The sequence below is a fragment of the Camelina sativa genome, chromosome 6, assembly GCF_000633955.1.
Source record: "Camelina sativa cultivar DH55 chromosome 6, Cs, whole genome shotgun sequence".
NCBI classification, from domain to species: domain Eukaryota; kingdom Viridiplantae; phylum Streptophyta; class Magnoliopsida; order Brassicales; family Brassicaceae; genus Camelina; species Camelina sativa.
Window position 1 is genome coordinate 2,775,708 of NC_025690.1, and position 16,093 is coordinate 2,791,800.

The 16,093-nt window shown below is 31.1% G+C and overlaps 1 protein-coding gene and 1 long non-coding RNA gene across 2 annotated transcripts; both read right to left on the reverse strand.

The window, feature by feature from the left end:
• On the reverse strand, positions 3,147-4,901 carry LOC104790209. Its single transcript, XR_768658.2, has 2 exons — positions 3,953-4,901; positions 3,147-3,838 (listed from the first exon to the last, which is right to left on the reverse strand). It is a non-coding gene; the product is annotated as an uncharacterized LOC104790209 (long non-coding RNA).
• Positions 12,801-15,892, reverse strand: LOC104793888. The gene is made up of 2 exons (XM_010520312.1): positions 14,299-15,892; positions 12,801-13,726 (listed from the first exon to the last, which is right to left on the reverse strand). Exons 1-2 carry the CDS (start codon positions 15,890-15,892, stop codon positions 12,801-12,803), a joined length of 2,520 nt encoding a protein of 839 aa, XP_010518614.1.

Consider the following 16,093-nt stretch of genomic DNA (forward strand, 5'->3'; position numbering starts at 1 on the left):
TATATATATATATATATATATATATATATTTTTGGTTTTTATTATTTATTTCAGATGTCGTTTTCTAAATTTTCTGAACCTTACAAAAATTGAATCAGAGTCGAAGTCCAGTACGTTGCGGCACAGATGCTCGATCAGTTAGGTTCGGCTAAGAGTCTCTGAGAACATATTCAATATTGAAAGAAAAAGAACAGTGTTAACCAAACATAAAAATAGTATTAAATTGTAATTACATTAATTTCAAACAGATTTAAAATCTAAAAGTAATTCTGTTAGATTATCGAGAAATCATTTAATACATGAATTTTAAAATTTAAGTAAAAATAAAGTCATGAACTTTTCCCATATAACCAAAAAAAAAAAACAGAAAAGGCAGTAAGTGTTATCAGGAAAAAAAAAACTTAAGCCTTCAAAACCATTAACATCTCATAATCTTCTTTTTAAAAAAGAATTAAGCTTTTTCAGAAATATTGTCAAATTAAACCATCTAAAATCAGTTCATCAAGCACATCGCTGATCTAGATAGGAAAGAAAGAAAAATAAAAGGTCAAACCGACTAAAAAATAAGTGAAATCCAAAGAAAAAGAAAAACGTAAACTTAACTAAATTTTTAAAAAGACAGTAGAAAACGTTACAATTATTAGAGAACAAAGAACATGTAGAATTGTACAACACATCACGGGTGAGTACATAAAGCAATATCAAGTACATAAATCTCCACGACCATCCTGAAGTCAAATATTATCGCCAAATCTAATTCATTAGAGCAAATGTTAGGTGAACAAAAAAAAACAAAAAAGAGAGAAATGCTATTTTCGGTTAAAAAAATATTTAGTTAATTATTTCTAGCTTTTAATTATTCCTCTATTACTCTGAATTATATAAAGGATAGTTTGCAGTGTTATAACCTTTTAAAAACATTCATAATTACATTCGCGTCCCATTAAAAATCAGTATATATTTCTATATTTTTATTGATAGAACGTCAAATATCCGTATATTTAAATATGCCACATTACAACAATACAGCCCTACATCCAAACAAGAGTTTCATATATTCTGGCTCGCTCAGTATTTCTTTATATCTTTTGTTTAATCTAATTAAATATTTAAAAGTGGCTAAATAGAACAGAAAAAAAAAACAAATAAGTAGCCATAATATAAAATAAATTAATTTAGTTCAAAAAGTGATAAATACCAATAGTATTTTGCTTAAAAATATATATATCAGAATAATTATAGTTATTGACAATATGAAAACATATATATTTTGACCCCAAAAAATGAAAACATATATAATAATTCCCAACTTAAATGATATCTTAGTAACAATTTGTTAATTTAAGATATAAAATAAAATTCAAATACATTAGAGGAAAATATTTTGTTAAGAATATGTGTAGCTAACAACTAATAGTTAATAAAAATAAATAATAAGTACAAGTATAGATGATTTCAAAGGCATTTAAATGAGAGTTTAAGTGACTTAAATAATTAGAAATCAAATGAATTAAATACTATAAGGATGATTTAGTTTTCTTTTTTTAAAAAAATAAGTTTGACTCCTTATTTGTTTACGAAAATAAGACGGAAAAAGTCTCCTTAGTATTTATTATTTTGGATTTTCTAAAAATAAAAACATAATTTACCTTTATTATTTCTTATATTTTTTACTAATTAGTTTTTTGACTAACCGTTTATCACCATTCATCATAAATTATTTAATTGTTCGTTTCAACTTTACCACTTACAAGCTTATTGTGACTATCATTTTTTTCTTATCAAACAATCTATAACATTCTTGTTTATTATTAATTTCGATTGGATGATTTTTCAAAGTATAAACGGTCTCTAGAGTGCATATGTCAATATGACCAGGAGCTGAACGACTATTACTGCTAAATGCTAAGAGTAACAAAAAAAAGTTTCAATATTAACTCAATAGCTACTAATCAAAATGACTGCTTGTGAATGTTGGTTTTTGGTTATGAAGAATTTGGTAATTTAGAAAAATCAAATATACTAATTTATAATCAGAGTCATACTCTAGTGAATTTGATTGAAAACTATTTTTTGCCAACTTAAGTAAGATTACAACATTTCAATATATGTTGATTTTTAACTCAAGTAAAACATTGTAAAAATGATTTTACCAATCGAACCTCTAGAATTTTATTACTAAGACACATCTTGGCCACACATATAGACGCTGGTTTCAATCTCCAAAGATGCATATGTTCTCAATATTTCTTTTGATCTAAAAATATGTTCTCAAACTTTGGCAAAATGTTTTTCTAATGAATATGCCAAGACTAAACACAGTTACATGATAATAGAGCAGGTTTTAGTTGTGTCATAACGTCATTTTTGATGGAATCAGGCCCATCAGTTTGGTTGCAATCAAGTGAAACAAATATCAGAAGACTCGAATGTGATACGAACTAACAAACACATTGACCGATTCTTTTTCAATAATTGATGTAAAAAAAAAAAAAAAAAAATCTTTTTGAACATTCATCTCTGACTTTTTAAACATTTATCTATTCGGGTATGTTTTTGTAGCGAAATACCATCTTTTAGTATTTTTGTTTGCTTAAACGAATGTTAAATGAATCTTAAAGTAAGCATCCATAGTATAAAAGTGGTTAAATACTTTTATCTTCGAATCTTCTAAGAGATATCTGTAAGATTTTCTTGTTTGGAATTTTAGGAAAAAAAATTCAACAAAAAAGTTTATGGAAGATAGTTATATTTTTTTTTTTGGGGGGAAAAAATAGATAACTACATATTAATATTCAAATAAACTCTCATTAAACTCAAAATGAGTTAAAAAGGAGAAATTATGAAACAAAACTGAGTATGTATTTGGAGCATTTTCGTTTGTTGCATACTTGGCAGAAGTCTCTTGATGCAATAGTTGACCTTAAACATGTTTACGTCATTTATAAATTTAATTTTCATAAAATGTAAATTCGAATAATAAAGAAAAAATTGTAATAAAATTTTAAAGTACGGATGGATCTCTCTACTAAGCAGTAGTACGTAAAACTAATTGTCATAAAAATACAAAATTTATATATAAGGCTAAGATCAACATTTGCTCATATCTTAAAAGACCTATCTCTCTTCTCGTGACAATGTGAAAATCAACAACAACAAAATCTATTGGAAACGAATAACGATTAATGGAAGTGGTGAGCATGTGTAGAGAACCATCCAAACAAACTATGTACAAATCTTACCTTAGGCATGTTCATCAAAGAATATAATAAAAATATCTTAAAACAAATTTTATTCTTAATTTTGAAAAAAGTGAAATTAATATTTCATAGGTCTATTAAAGGTTGTTAAATTTGAGGTTCTTAAAAATATTTTTCTTTTTAACTGTAAATTATTATGGTATTTTGTTTAAATTTATAAGACTTGTATACTTTCAATCCTTTGATGCATCTAAAAGCTTCGGTCTTGTCTCCACTCATCACGAACTCTTTCAACAAGTCGTTGATCCTTGCTTTCACGTCGTCAGCAGTCCTCGACAATAATAGTGACCTTCTTTTTGTACTCAGTGAAATCAGAGTCCAAGCTTGCTGGATCGGAATGTCCATTGCCCCCCTCCTGAGTAAATCCCCAGCCATGTTGGCCGCATGTGGCAATGGCAGAGGAGGAGATATATTCAATTGAGAAATGCAGGAAGGATTCGTTTTCTCCTCCATAGAAGAAGAAGAAACTTTAACTTGTTCTTGTTGTTGTTGCTGCTTGTTAAACTCCATTCTGTTTTGAATCCTTCTTGCCAATTCCTCAATTTTTTTTTTTTTTTTTTTTTTGCCACACGAGAGCCCTTTAAACAAAAATCAAAATCACCATAGAGTCAATTAGTTTCTGCATTCTTCTTTCTAAACTGATCATTCACAAATTCAACAGATTCAATCAAATATATATATATAACACATACCAAATCTTGGATTCACTGCAAGAAGAAAAAAAACAAACCATATTTGCCTGATTCGAACCCTTCAAAGAATTTGACAACTAGTTCAATAACAAGTTTAAGTAACATTATTATAATGAGTATTAGATTATGAAAGTGTCATTCTTGGCATTGACGAAGAAATATGCAGAGAGAAGCATAGGTAAAAAGATAAGAACTCAAAAAGGATTATAAGAACATGAGAAAACACAATCTAACGTCACGAGGTTAAAACTCGAGCAACATGAGTTTCTTTAAGAAGAGAAAATACCAAGTTCTAAGCGCATCTAACAGCTACAAGATTCAGATCAAACACAAAACCAACTTGACTAATGAACAGGACTTGACTAAACTTCAGTTGAATGCAATCTGAAGATGTGAGGATGTATATGCATGTTGGTTAGCCCTTTTCGTTGCTTAACGATTTAATTCCTACCGCATTAAGAAATGAGATTCTATCACCTTCAAACTTTGCTAAAATCGATTCTAATTCCTACAAACCTAATTTCTTCTCACATCCCTATAACGGTAATGCATGTCGATCCAAAGGAAATCAATAAGATTAGGACCAAGAAAAAAACTTATATAGTCTATTGAACTACCCCGTTGGAGATTTAACCACTATAAGATCCGATTTGGTCAACCAAAGGTCTGCCGGATTGATGAACCGAGATCGTCGATCTCGTCTCTAACGGTGGAGATGATGATACCGTCGATGAAAATCCACTTTCCAATTGAATCATCCTTCAATTCTCTGCTTTTCTCTGTAGAGATCCTATTACTTTCAAAAGCAACAAGAGAGACGAGATAAACGAGAGAGAAAATCGGAAAAAAAAAAAAAATTCTTTTTCCCTCATCCAATCACAGACTGACACAATCAAGTTTTTTTTTTCCGTAAATCGAACTTTCAAAGCGTAATTACAAAAACTTATATAGTGTAACACAATTATTATATACGCAAATGTATATGTCATACACTAAAAAAAATACAAGAAAATTAATGATGTTTCCGAAGAATAGCCTTACTCGCTAACCATTCATAAAATCGATTATTGTTCAATTTCATATTTGATTTTTCTCTGTTATGATTTGCTTGCAGCATTTTGTGGCTGAACTTTCTTTTTGCGAACCATAACTGTAAAACCAATGTGTCCAAACATAATTCTGAAATATAGACATAATGGTACTAAAGCTTCCGTACCAAAGTCTTTTTGAGATATCTCGACTTTGTAATATTCTTCACAATTAGTTTCAATATAGTAATAATATCCATCTTACTATCCTTTGAAGCAATCTTCTTGATAAACTTCAACAAAACTCTGAAACTCACCGGAGGCCACAATACTTTGTTTGATCTCACACTCTGCTCAACACCATCATCATTAACACCCAATAAGCGATAAATGTGAATAGTCATAGTCATAAGTTTTTGACTCTACAAATGTAAAATCAGTGCCACAAGAATAAACCAAGTCGTCTCCATCCCTTGTACAGACTCGATCAACATCGTGACATGAACATCATCAAACACTACGCAAATTTCTTGTGACCTTATCATGACAATAAAGTTCCATCGATGCTTTGTTAAATCGTTCTTCAATCCCCAGATCAGACCATTACCAATGATATATTGTCGCCTAAATGTGATCAAGCCCTCATTTAAATTCGCTATGCCAATACAACAATAGCCAAATCGATGCAGTGCTAAATCCATCACCCAAACAATGGTATCACCAACATTCCTTCCCGGATCCCAAATCCTAATCTTAGCTCCATTTCTCATGTAATAAAGAGACAAATAAAATTAAAACAGACATACATGGAAGGCGAAAAGACAACCATCAAAAAGAGATGGAAATAAACTGACACAATTACTCTTGGGCTGAGACTTGAGTAAGGTTAGAAATACACTCTTCCACAAAAAGAGAATGAACACGCGTGTTTGGATAGAACTACAATCGCGACAGAGACGAACCAATACAACCCTTTTCCTCTTCAAAAACAGGACTCCCAATGAACTTTGGGTGTGATAAAACGCCACACAAGCCGAGAGTGGTGTCAATAAAGTTACATGACTCAGATCTGACCACATCATCTTTCCAAAGGAGTAAATGATGGGGATTTAGAAATTGGATTTACGGAAATAATTATCTAAAAACTGTAAAGAGAAATAAATGGAAAAATTGAAAAGATAAAAGGAACCGACCGGAAACAATAGAGATCAGAAAACAGTTTTGAAAGGAAAGGCATCGTTTTGGAAAGAGAGAAAGGAGAGAATATTCTACCAAGAATTATTAGATTAAATATTCTACCAATGAAGGGAAATACAAACTAAATCATACAAGAATTATTAAATTAATTCTTCTATAATATTTTAGCAACTTTTTTGATGGAGGTACTCTTAAAATTCTTTATTTTTTATCCATCAATAACGAATGGATTATGGATGAAACGAAAATATAAATTTAATTTAATATTTCTTTTCAATTTAATTACTAGTAAATAAAACCTAACTGACTGTTTATATAGTATGAAGCTGAACAATGTATACATAATGAAAAAAAATATATTATTTTTAAGATTCTATTTGCAAACGAATAAAACGGACGTTTTAAAAAATTTGGCAAAAAAAGTTATACGATATATCTAAATAGTGATTTCATCAGTTTATATACTTAAAACACTATAAAATTTTTCAGTTTGATGAACTATTGATTTCCCTACACGGCTACACACATGTTAAAAATGGAAAAAAAAAAAAAATATATATATATATATACGAAAATATGTAACTCTAAAGCATCGGAACTTCAAATATTAAATATATTGTTTTGCCAAACCAAATAATAAATATATTTGTTAAGGTCCAAAAGAAAAAATTAAAACATCAACTTCAGTTTAAAATTTTCATAAAATTAATATTAAAATGGAGTTTTTCTTTTGTGGAGAAAAAAAGAAGTGCTATTATTCAAAAAAAAAAAAAGTGCTAAAAACTCTGATAAACAAATTTTGTAATATATGTTACGAATTAAAGAATTAAGAGGCGGTTCTGGTGCGCATCGCTATCACGTCTTTTCGTCTTCATTTAGCGCCACGATACTATCCATATAGATAAGCCCGATAAGTTTTATTAAAGTTTGTAGTTATAGGTTAGATCTTATATTAAAACTTGCCCATTCATATAATAGCATTTTATTCTTAAAACAGTTTGTTGAACTAATTTTTATAACTAATTTCACTATTATAGCTTTGTACTATATCTTCGCTCTATGATTGTCTTTAGCTTCATTTTCGAACTCGTTTTATTTTCCTTCAATTTTTATTAAATTATGTCATCATGTCATGTTCGAAAGATATACTATTATTTTCGTAGTGGAGAAGAAAAATACAAATCATACATTTTTCTCGATAATTTAAATCTCAGCCGACAGCGTGAGGCTTTTGCTGTGGCCATAGCACAAGGACATGTGTAGGGAACATGCCACGTGTCGGTATCGGAACCCTTTTCCCATCGTCGCATCTCAGCCGTCTATTAAGTTCCTGCCAACTGAAGTCTTCGTCGCAATTGTCGTTGGATCACTTATTCATAATGTAACATATCATCACTAATCTAATTACATATATCACTAAATAACGAAAATATAAATAGTTTAATATTTACAAAAATTAGCTATATTTGTTAAATGTATATAATTTTTGCAACAAAAATTAAACCGACTTTTTTTCTTAGATTTGAACTCAAAAATATTCCAACTAAATCCGATCCGAAATCTGTTGGGAGTTTTGTATCCATTTTTACACTGATATTAGAGTCTGTCTAAAATAAACACATCAGTTTAACATGTTAAAATGCTTTTCAAGTATAATATCCTTTGTCAACGTTTACATATTTGTATACAAGTTTAGAGCAACGGCTCTTTTCTTGTGTGTGTGGAGACAAATTTGTAATTAAGTTTTGTATGGGAGGACGGAAAAATAGCAGATCGTCCTTTAATACAATTCTTCTATTATTAAATTATCATTTAAGAATTTTTTTAATTTAAAAAATTAATGGAGATAAAATATGTACAGTTCATATTTTTTTATTTTTTTTGTGATAAATGCAGGATAAATACATATAGGCGGCAAATAGTTGCTTAAAATTAAAAGAATTGAAAATTTTAAGTTGAACAAAATTGGGCTGAATAATATTCAATCCATTCATCTCCAAAATAGTAGTTGAATAAATTGAACATTTTTACAATAGGATTAGTTTATTTTTTTTAACTTTTTTAGGTTGAATGAGTTAAATAATTATTTTCAACTTCTTCAACTCCTTCAACTTTTTCAATTGTGCAACCATTTGCACCCTTAGATCTAGTTTACAATTTTTTTTGATGTTATTTATTTTTGATCTGTACTTGAGCAACCAAATATTTGATCTATTTTATTATATTTGATCTGCTTAAACCACTTGATTTGCTCTGCCTAATATGCTTTCTCCATTTAAAGCCTAATCCGGTAACCGTGAACGTGTATACAATTTCAAAGTATTCATCAAATGTGACGTCGGCCAAAGTTAATCATCTTAAATTGTAATCCTTTTCAAAAGCTACTCATCACTTCATATATAAGTTAGATTCTGAACGTCGTTCGTAATTATGAGGTCGATCAAGAAATAAAAATAGAAAAAAAATTGGTTATTATTTCAGGAAACCAATTAATGTGTAGGGCGATCGATATTAATCAAACTGTGGATAATGTCTAACTGTGGATCCGGTAACCCGGATGAAGCATGCAGAGAGAAGGGGATGGGGTTCACCGGTAAACACCTTTGCCTTTTATCACTGTCTATTGAAGTTTTGCTAGGATTTGAGAAAATCAGGGGGAAGTGTAAAAACATAAAATTGAGGAAAAATTAAGAGAAGGAATAGGGGAGGTGAAACAAGAGAGAGCGTGGGAGAGGAAATCCCGATGCTGGCGACTGAAAGCAACGCCAACGTTGGAGAAGGTTAATAGGGAAGAAGTTTCGATATTAGTGTCAAAAAAAAAAAATTTTTTTTTTTTTTGTTTTTTTACATTTTCCTTTGACTTATACTATAACAAAATATAATGGTTATCATTATCATCTATCAATAACTAATTATTATTATTCTAGTTTGTTTGCTCATGTACTATATATAACACAACAATATGGATTATGGACGGTCTTTGTGTAACTCAAATATTTGAATTGTAAATCTTTGTTTGGAATAGCGTTTTTTTAGGATACGACGAAAACGAGTTTCTAAGCAAACTAAATTTGTAATTTTATGGAATACTTTTGAAAAATTAAAAAACATGGTGATAGAAACTAATCAATTATCCTCAGTTAAAATCAAATATTTATTTCTTGATTGTTTTATGTTTTAACAGTATCTGAAATGGAAACAATTTTTTATGAAGAGATAGAAAATAAGAGGAAAGTCACATGAATTTTTCATTGCACAAGAAATAGAAAGAAATGTTTAAGATGATAAGAGGATCATTTCAACTGTATGTGATTTAAATATGTAATGTACCTTAACAATATGAATTAAATGACCATCTATTTGATTATAGTTTCAAACTTTCAATGGTGATATTTCCTAATTTCTCAAAGGGAAAATTAGAATTACATCAATATTCCTAGGAGGTATCATTAAAAAAAGGTAAAATTGTAATTATTTATAGTTATATTAAATAATATGATATTTTATTCTATTAATTAAACAATCGACAAAATTATATAGTAGCATTGTATAGTATTGTTATCTATATTATTATGTTCACGGCATTTTTCAGAAGACGGCTTGAAGTTGAGCAATATTTATATCATATGTTATTATAATTAAAACATTTACTACAAATTTAAAAAAAAAATTAAATTAGGAAAATCGAGTATGGAAATACATATTTTCCTAAATATCTGAACAACATCAATTTCTATTTTTCTTTTTAATTACAAGTTTTAAAATGCTTTAATGAAAAAAAAACTATAGTATCTTACCTTATTCAATTTCTATTTTTCATAATTGGTTTGACATTATACATGTCTTCTATTATTCATGTCTTCCATTATACATGTTTTAAATTATACATAAATTGTTTAATGTTTTCTATGTTAAAATAGATAGAGCAATCGATGTCAAAATAGGTAGAAAAAAATATAAAAATAAACTAATAATGTATGATTTTATTATACTATATATATATATATATTTAACCTCCACAAAATGATATATGTTTTTTTGACTAAAAAACATGTGTCATTTATAGAGTTATGATGTCAAATACAAATATATATATATATATCCTGCTACACAATTTAAATAGTGAATACATCAAATTTATTCATATGAGTAATATCAATAATATTATCTGTGTAAATATCAATAACAATACTAAAAAAGCAACAATAATTTATGGAAAATTTTATTTATCCACGGGTCCAAACCTAAACTATAAATAATCATAAGAATGTGATGGGAATTAGGTTAATATTAGTACACTTATATATTTTTGTGGGTTGGTCTAAAAACACAAATAAAATATTTTAAAACTTAATTTTATATAAAAGAAGTTAAAAACCAATATTGACCGCTCCATCATACTCATAGACAAAACTAACTAATTTCAAATTGGTAAATAAAATTTAAATATTTTTATACTAACTACAAAGTATTATACATATTGACATATGTTTACTTTCACAACAACTAATTTTGATTGATTAAATTCCAAAATAAAAGAATTTTGATTAATTGAATTTCAAATAAAAAAAAATAATTTTTAAATAGTTAAAGAAAATAAAATTACAAAGATTTCAATATTATTGTAAAAAAAAGTTTAAAACATATATTTAATCCAACATAATATTTTTTTAGTAAATTATATAAAATATATAAAAATACATAATTTCACGATATACCGGGAGTTAAAATGTAGTTGTTAACTTAATATTCGTGTATGTATTACTATTAAGTATGTTAACTAGACGTATTTTCCACGAGATGCTTTGCTTTCAAAGTAGAAAAAAAAAACAAAATTGTATGAAATTTGGAAAAGCGAAGAACAAAGGTGTAGAGATGGTGGCTCATTTCTATCTTTCTCCATCAGGAAATTCCTAATAAGATAACTTGATAATTCGTTTTTCTCTCTATCTTTTTACTCATATACCTCAATTAAAATTTTGGTTTCCATTTTATTTTTATTTTTTTTCTGAAACAACATGTTACTTTAGATGCAAAGCTGTGAAGCTATCACCATAACTACCAAAACCGTACTTGTACTATTGATCGTCCATGATAACGTAATAAAGTTGTAGAGCAAACAGAAATGTCTAATAGTTTTTTTCTCTATCATTTTATAACAAATTTTACAAAATATGTTATATACATCGATTTACAGTAAACCGGACTAAACTAAACCGGAAGAACAAATTACAATTAAATAAGTAAACCAGTTCAACCGATTCACTTCTAATATCGCCCCTGAAGATGGAGGCGAGTAGATGTTGAGAACTCCCATCTTACGCATATTAGCCTGGAAAGGTGCTGGATGAAGCGCCTTTGTCAGAACATCAGCCAGTTGATTATCAGTTCGAACAAACATTGTCTTGATAATGCCATCTTCTATAGCTTCACGAACCTTGTGGCAATCAAACTTTATATGCTTCGCCCTCTCATGATAAACCGAGTTACTAGCTATGTATATAGCTGCAGTATTATCACAATACAGATAGACAGGAAGAGTAAAAGGAACTCTCAATGCCTTTAGAATATATGTGTACCAAATGAGTTCCTTCGTAGCTATACTCATAGCCCTATATTCAGATTCTGCTGAACTCATTGACACCATCTGTTGCTTCTTGGATCGCCATGAAACCAAAGACTGACCAATGAAGATTGCAAAACCACTCACTGACCTTCGACTATCCGGACAAGCTCCTCAATCAGCATCAATAAAACCACGAACAGAAAAATCTGCATCCTTGCCATAAAAAGACCTTGACCAATGGTACCTTTCAAATAACGCAAGATCTTATGAACAACCTGTAGATGAAACTTTTGTGGTGCTGACGAGTACTGAGACAATTTTGCTACAGCAAAACAAATATTCGGACGTGTAACTGTCAGATACAGCAACTTTCCAATCAGCCGTCGGTACTATTTCGTATCTGGAAGAAGAGCAGTCTCAACCTCCGAGAGCTGTCTAAGAGGCTTCGTACAATTGGGACGTCTCCTCCATCTTGTTGAAGTCATTTGCACATCAGGTTTCATCGGGATAGGAGATGGTTTGCAATCTGAAAAACCTGCTGCCTCCAACAAATCAAGAACATATTTCCTCTGGGTTAAGGAAATACCATCATCATTTATAGCAATCTTAATACCAAGGAAGAACTTAGGAGGACCAAGATCTATCAACTGGAACACAGAGCACAATTGATCTCTCAGATCGCAAGCAGCTTCAGCATTGGTACTCGCTATCATAATATCATCCACATAGACTAACACTACCAGGAAAGCATTCGAAGTACCTTTCACAAAGAAAGTATGATCTCCATGACAAGTTTCAAAACCGAAACTCAATAAAGTTGTCTTGAACTTGAGAAACCATTGTTGCGATGCTTGCTTGAGACCATAAATGGATTTGTGAAGCTTGCACACGGCATTTGGTGAAACTGTAACTCCAAGAATTTCTGCATAACCTGGTGGTAGCTTCATATATATTTCCTCATCGAGGTCACCATTTAAGAATGCATTAGAAATATCCAATTGGTGTAAAAACCATTGCATCTTAGGTGCGAGGGAGAGAACCATTTTAACTGTTGCCATTATGCAACCGGAGAATAAGTTTCAGTGAAATCAACTCCCTCTCGTTGAGTATATCCTTTAGCTACTAGTCTTGCCTTGTATCGTTCTACACTTCCATCAGCATGATACTTGATCGTAAACACCCATTTACAACCTACAAGAACCTTACCAGGAGGTAGATCACCAACAGTCCAAGTTTCAGTCCTTATAAAAGCACCAATCTCCTTCCCTAATGCATCAACCCATACCTTGTCCAGCCGCACTTCTGAATATCGAGTTGGTATGTTCGACTTTGTAATGATATCAATGAAAGCACAGAAATGTTGAGATAGATATGAATAAGAAATATAGTTTTCAAGTGGATAAGGAGAAGTCTTTTGTGGTGTATGTATAGTAAGAGTATTATTATTATAACAATGAAAATCCTGCAAATGGGAAGGCAGTTTTCTCTGTCGGGTTGGTTTAAGTTCGAAAGGAACAGAAACCATGGATGATGTCTCATCATGATGGTGAGGAGCATCAGAAGATGATTGCACTCGAGGCAATGGATCATCAGTGATTTGTGCAGGGAGAGTAATATGAGGAAAGAAAGTCTTTGCATCATCCGAGATAGTGGATGATGCAAAAGGAAAGATATCCTCATAAAAAATGACATGTCTAGAAATTGAAACTGAGTATGTCTCTATATCTAATAGCTTGTAACCTTTATAACCTAAGGAATATCCTAAAAATATACATGCTTTAGCTCTAGGTTCAGACTTAGTCCTAGATTTGGGAGAGGTAGAACAGTAACAAAGACATCCAAAAGCCTTAAGACTATGATAATCTGGAATATTAGAGGTTAAACGTTCATAAGGTGTCTTATTACCTAAAATTGGAGAAGGTAATCTATTGATCAGAAAAACAGTCGTGAGAACACAATCACACCAGTACTCTATAGGAACTCCTGATTGAAACATAAGGGCCCTAGCTACATTCAAAAATGCTGATGTTTTCTTTCTACAACCGAATTTTGTTCAGGTGTCTCAGGGCATGAATGAAAAGCTTTAATTCCATTTGGAGAATATAAATCAGTAAATTTCAATTCATTTGCATTATCAGACCTCACAGAACAAACTTTAGAATTGTATTGAGTTTCAACCAATTTAAGAAAACAAGGAAGCACATGCAAGACATCAGATTTTTGTTTTAACATGTATAACCAGGTAGCACGACTGAAATCATCAACGATTGTAAAAAAATATCGATAACCATCAACAGTTGGAACTGAAAACGGACCCCAATTATCAATGTGGATCAATTCAAAAGGTTTTTCTTTCATATTATTCAAAGATTTAAAAGGTAAATGTTTTTGCTTAGACAAATGACAAAAATGACAATGAGTTTTGTTTTTATTTATTTTAGACTTAGGTAACAACAGAATTTCAGATAGAGTTTCTATTTTAGCTATAGACGGATGTCCTAATCTTTTGTGCCATACATCAGAGTTATTAGTAGAAATAGAGCAAACTGACTTACCTTGAGATGCAGAACAAGACATATTAACCAGCGATTTATCTTGACTCAAAACATATAGATTTGCGACTTGACTACCTTTCCCAATCATTAGGTCCTGAGTAAGAGCTTGTATTATGCATTCATCAGAAGTAAAGCTCACTTTAGATTTCAAAGATTTAGTGACAACACTAACACTCAATAAATTGAATTTAAACTCAGATATATGCAACACATTATGCAAGGCCAATAAATCCGTAAGTTGAATGTAGCCAGTACCCTCTATCTTGACTGTTTGACCATTCAGTAACCTAACAAAGGTTTTATCTAAAGATCTATAATCTCTATAAAGACCCCTTTCATGTATAACATGGTGATTAGCTCCTGAATCTATGACCCAAACTCTAAAAGACAACTCAGTTTCATGAGGTATAGAAGAAGTTAACATGTCATAGAAAGTAAGATCATATAAAGAAAGAAATGTACCAGATATCTGTGAGATAGTTGGTACGGAGGCAGAAGTCGAAGCTATGGCTTTCTCTGGGCATGAACTGACGCATGAAGACTGAAGTTTGGTGCTCAAATAAGAGATCATCTGTTGAAGATGTTCCTTTGACATATCCTCATTGATATTCTCCTTAGATTGATCTTTGACTTCCTCTATCTGACCAGTACTAGCAAGGTTTGTGCTTCCCACATAATTGTTCTTCTTTGCACGTGGATGTCCCGGAGGATACCCATGGATTTTGTAACACTTATCCGCGGTATGTCCAATACGGGAGCAATGTGAACACTTAGGCTTTTGAAAATTTCTTTGAGCTAGCAAAATCGAATTCTGATCCGGGATCATAGCTTGAGACTGGAAAGCAGTGGGGTTTGAGATTGGTCTTGAAGTCACCCCTACTACTCTCTGACTCTCATCTTGATCTAATATATTGTAGATCTCATTCAATCCTGGTCGAGGCTTCATGTTCAATATCTGACTCCTGATATTACTAAAATCATCACTTAACCCCATAAGAAACTGGATGATTCGACTTGTTTCAGCTTCTTCAAGTAACTCTTTGACTTGGTCACAATCACATCTCTTCACTGTTCTTGACTTTGTGTTTTCTAGTTGTTCCCACAATGTCTTCTTCTTCATGAAGTAGCTCGATAAATCAAGTTGACCTTGCCTAAGAGTCATCAACGCCTGTTCAAGCTGATACCTCCTTGGTAGATTGTTCACTTTGAATCTCGTGAACAAATCATTCCACATCTCAACAGCATCTTGATAATACAATATACTATCGTAGATCTCCTTACTCACAACGTTTAGGATCCATGATTTCACCATGCTATTGCATATACTCCAGATCTTGAAATCGTAATCATTCTCGCTTGGCCTAGGTAAAGATCCATCGATGAAACTAAGCTTGATTTTAGCGTCTAGACTAAACCTCATCGCTATAGACCAGCTATTGTAATTCGTTCCATCAAGAGTGTGTGCGACAATCATTAAACCTGGATGATCAGAAGATTGAAGGCTTAGTGAACTATCGGAAGCTTCAGATGACCTCGATGTAGTTCCATGACCTCCATATCCATCCGATCTAAGAGAACGTTGCTGTTTCGCCATTTCAACCTCTGGATCTGCAACAACAGTAGATCCACGAGTGATCCTCACCGCAGATGCTTCAATCTCAGGTGTTTAGCTTCGATTTCTCAATTTCCCCCCCTTCTTCACCATTTTCGCAAAAAATCAAAGAAACGGAAATAAATCCGATGATGATAAAAGCGTTTTTCCGGCGAGATAATGAGGAATTTGAAGAAGGCGATG